Genomic DNA, 4,722 nt, shown 5'->3' with positions numbered 1-4,722 from the left:
GGTGACTAATCAAACAAATAAGGGGCAGCTGGACTGAGACACACTGGGGAACATAGAAACACAAGGAAAACCAAGGTGAAAACTGACAAATCATGACAGTCAGGACTGTGAGGACGTCATGACTGTGAGAACGTCAAGACCATGAGGACGTCAGGACTTTGAGGATGTCAGGACTAGTGTTGTAGTCAAGACCACCTAACCCGAGACCATTGTCAAGACCAAGACCACAGTGTCTCGAGACCGAGACAAGACCAAGACTTTTATGGTTTGGACCAAGTCGAGACCAAGACCAAGGGAGGGTGAGACCGAGACAAGACCAAGACTTTTAGGGTTTGGACCAAGTCGAGACCAAGACCAAGGGAGGGCGAGACCGAGACAAGACCAAGACCAGATGAAAAAAATAATGTGTCCTAAAAGATGGAGTATTCTGTACACGTGTACAGTGGGTGAAAAAGTATTTTGTCTCTCATAGTTGAGGTCTAACTATGATGTCAATCATAGGCCTCTGTCATCTTTTTAAGCGGGAGAACTTGAACAATTGGTGCTGACTAAATACTTTTTCCCCCACTTTGGTTAACTTAATATACAGAGCTAATATTGACTAAATCTTTGTGTGAGGGCAGAGGAAAGAATTTTGCTACAGAGGCAGATTGTTAATGTTAGTGACGATAAAAGTTTGACGTTGTCTAACATGTTCTCATGTCATACACGTTGACGCGTCCGTCCTTGCCGCCCGCGGCTTTTCCGGGTTGCATCACGTCTGAGGTTAACATGAGAGCTCAGGATTAATGGTTAACTTTAGGGTCTGTGTTCAGGGATAGGCTAATAGAAGTTAAATTTAGGATCTGGGATGGTTAGTTTCGCGCAATCCTAGTCTTGTAAAAAACTACGACAACGCACTCATCCTCCTACACCTCATCTCGTACAGAACAGACGTTGGGGGTGGGGGTACCCCCAGCATCAACTTATTGACGCTTGGTCAGTCCCAGCCCAAAGCGTCAATACCTTGATGTGGGGGCATGAGAACGGGCTCCGTTGTCCCCACCGTCTCTGAAAGTGAAGCACTGCCAAATTTACAAGTTGCTCTACGATTTCTCCTGGTTGTTGTTGTTTTACAGTGATATTATTTATGAATAATGTAGCCAAATGTTTTACTTCAATTTTGAAGACATCCTTTACCACTCCCAGAGAACCACGGCTCACTTTCCAGGGAGTGCTGCGTGCGAGTCCTCAATGTCCGAGACCGAGACGAGTACAAATTCTGTCGAGTCCGAGACGAGAGTAAGACCATCAAAAAATGGTCTTGAGACCGGTCTTTAGACCAAGACCGGTTTCAAGTACTACAACACTAGTCAGAACTGTGAAGACGTCAGGACTGTAAGGACGTCACGACTCTGAGGATGTCATGACAGTGAGGACGTCATGACTGCGAGGAGTTCAGGACTGTGAGGACGTCATGACTCTGAGGACATCATGACTGTGAGGACGTCTTGACTGTAAGGACATCAGGACTGTAAGGATGTCATGACTCTGAGGACATCATGACAGTGAGGACATCAAGACTGCGAGGACTTCAGGACTGTGAGGACGTCACAACTTTGAGGGCGTCATGACTCTGAAGACATCACGACTGTAAGGACGTCATGACTGTGAGGACTTCAGGACAGTGAGGACGTCATGACAGTGAGAACATCAAGTGCGAGGACGTCAGGATAGTGAGGACATCAGGACTGTGAGGACATCACTATTGTGACAATGTGACAAAATACAGTCCAGAGAATAGGACCAGGATGTGGTACAGGCAGGACATTTAGACCATGATGTGGTACAGGCAGGACCTTTGGACCATGATGTGGTACAGGCAGGACATTTAGACCATGATGTGGTACAGGCAGGACCTTTGGACCATGATGTGGTACAGGCAGGACCTTTGGACCAGGATGTGGTACAGGCAGGACATTTGGACCATAATGTTGTTCAGGCAGGACCTTTGGACCATGGTGTGGTACAGGCAGGACATTTGGACCAGGATGTGTTACAGGCAGGACATTTGGACCATGATGTGGTACAGGCAGGACCTTTGGACCATGATGTGGTACAGGCATGAGATTTGGACCAGGATGTGGTACAGGCAGGACATTTGGACCAGGATGTGGTACAGGCAGGACATTTGGACCAGGATGTGGTACAGGCAGGACATTTGGACCAGGATGTGGTACAGGCAGGACATTTGGACCATGGTGTGGTACAGGCAGAACATTTGGACCAGGATGTGGTACAGGCAGGACATTTGGACCAGGATGTGGTACAGGCAGGACATTTGGATCAAGGTGTGGTACAGGCAGGACATTTGGACCATGGTGTGGTACAGGCAGGACATTTGGACCATGGTGTGGTACAGGCAGGACATTTGGACCATGGTGTGGTACAGGTTCAACACAGATGATGGCTGAAGGTGGACACAGGCGTGTTTCAGACTCTGGTCTGTGTTTCAGAGTTGATCCAGACTGAGTTTCATCACGTCCGGACTCTGCGGATCATGGAGGGTGTGTACCGGCGAGGGATGCTGGAGGAGGTCATGCTGGAGGCGGGTGTAGTTCACACCATCTTCCCCTGCCTGGAACAACTGGTGGAGCTCCACTCCAACTTCCTGTCAGAGCTGCTGAACAGGAGGAAGGATGGGTTGGTGGAGGGGAGCCCCACCAATTTTACTATTGGCAAGATTGGAGACCTGCTGCTCCGACAGGTAACCGTCAATCTAAAGGATCTACGTTTGATGTGTTTCACACTCATCCTCAGTACAGTCACTAAAAGTTAAACCAGGAACTGACTGAACCAAACGTCTGATGTAATATTTTATACGAAGCATAGTTTTTGTGCAGTGTCTGATAAACAGGCTTTGATTCATTTGGATTTAACAAAGATCTGATTTTAGTTTAAATTTAAGAGTAATGGCTCCACCTATCGTACACTCTCAGTCCCTGCATCAGTGCAAACTGATTGGTAACATCTGTAACATGTTCCAGCATATGTTACTTATTTTCAGAAAATCAATAAACTTCTTTTAATGAAGCATTAAACAGATTGTGATTTTTCAGTGTTTCTCTAGATTCTACATCTATGTTTTTATAGTTTTCAGGCCAGACTGCAGAAGACATGAAGAAGCTTTATTCCGAGTTCTGCAGTCGACACCCAAAAGCTGTGAAACTCTACAAAGATGTTTTAACTCGAGATCGAAGACTGCAGCAGTTCATCAAGGTAAGAAGCACACCTGGGGTCTGGGGTTCACCACTTCACATCTAGTTTAAAATGTATTTATTTCCACAGGTTCAGATTACATTATTGTAACAGTAGTTTTATGAAGTTACCTTATCAGCATGTTTCTTCTTCCACATGGAGAAGTATGGTCAAGGTGAATGAATGCCTGGCAGCAGGTGAGGGTGGGTCCCTGGCCATGCCAATAACTGGTGTATAGACTAACTACAGACAGAACGTCAGCTCACTGGTGGGGAGGAGCTGGAGCTTGGGTGTGGCATTGAGTGATAAAAACATATACTGCAGTTGGTTTCACTTTAGAGCCCAACTCCTGAAGAGCACATGTGTATGTTAAAACCAATAAACTGCAAATATAAGTTCTGAATACTTGAAACCCAATAAAGATTCAATAGACTAGTTGATCAGAAGACAGGTTACGACTCTCAGAAGGAGTGGACACAGACTGAAGGTTTTGCATTTATCAGTGCCATATTTATAGTGCAAGCAAAAGATTACAATAATACAACTAATGTCTAAAATTTACAACAGAATTTCAGCCATTCAAAATAAATAAACAAGTAAACAAAAATAAATAAATACAGTGCACATAAATCAAGATAATCCAAGATAATCAAAACAAAAATTCAGTGATTCAAAAATATTTCATCAATAATAATATTTTAAGTCTAACAATACTTTTCATTAAAGCCCAGCTGGGTTTGAGAAGTGCAGTTTGTGCAGATCCTTGTTGGAGGGAACCGTAAAACAACAATGGAGTAAAAAGAGTTCACAGGCTACAAAGAGCCTCTTGACTAGAGAGGTAGAAGTCTTCACACAGTGTGATGACCTTTAGGTAGGCTCGAGGCCTGCTCCATCAGACACCTGGCCTGTATCAGAACAGGACCAATGTTTCAATAACAAATATATCAACTATCTTCAATAGATCTAATCAGATCCAGCGTGCACACAATTCACTTCAAATAAATAGCACTAACTGCACTATAAATACATCAAAAATCAATCATTACATGTAGAAATATAACATTTCACATTCATCAAAGTCCAATAAATATAAACTGTCTGATGTGCATTCAGTTAAACACATTTAGTGAATATTTCAGTCAAAAATAGCAATAAACTAATTAAAAGTGCTAATAAATAAAAGATTAAATGTTTACAACACTTTACATTTTCCTTCAAAAACCAGTCTGGATATTTGGTTTTAGTATGGTTTCAGTTAGTGTTGGTGACAGTCAACTAACCACACACTTCATTAGTAGAAGTGCTAGGCTAATCTTAGCACAACAAACAAAACACTCACCAATTCCACCGTTTACACTTGGCACATACACTCACCGGCCACTTTTTTAGGTACACCTGTCCAACTGCTCGTTAACACTTAATTTCTAATCAGCCAATCACATGGCGGCAACTCAGTGCATTTAGGCATGTAGACATGGTCAAGAC

General features: G+C 43.6%; 1 protein-coding gene across 1 annotated transcript in view; it reads left to right on the top strand.

The window, feature by feature from the left end:
• The window catches only part of LOC106537296 (rho guanine nucleotide exchange factor 2), a gene marked incomplete at its 3' end in the record, with an annotated part of 22,475 nt that overhangs the window by 9,250 nt on the left and 8,503 nt on the right, over positions 1–4,722 (top strand). The window contains 2 exon segments of the mRNA XM_014034682.1: positions 2,496–2,746; positions 3,133–3,258. Coding sequence (XP_013890136.1) covers positions 2,496–2,746; positions 3,133–3,258 — 377 coding nt within the window.

The sequence above is a fragment of the Austrofundulus limnaeus genome, unplaced genomic scaffold (genome assembly GCF_001266775.1).
Source record: "Austrofundulus limnaeus strain Quisiro unplaced genomic scaffold, Austrofundulus_limnaeus-1.0 Scaffold2231, whole genome shotgun sequence".
In the NCBI taxonomy this organism is placed as follows: domain Eukaryota; kingdom Metazoa; phylum Chordata; class Actinopteri; order Cyprinodontiformes; family Rivulidae; genus Austrofundulus; species Austrofundulus limnaeus.
Note: the sequence above shows the minus strand (reverse complement) of the source record. Positions and strands in the feature narration are given on the sequence as shown.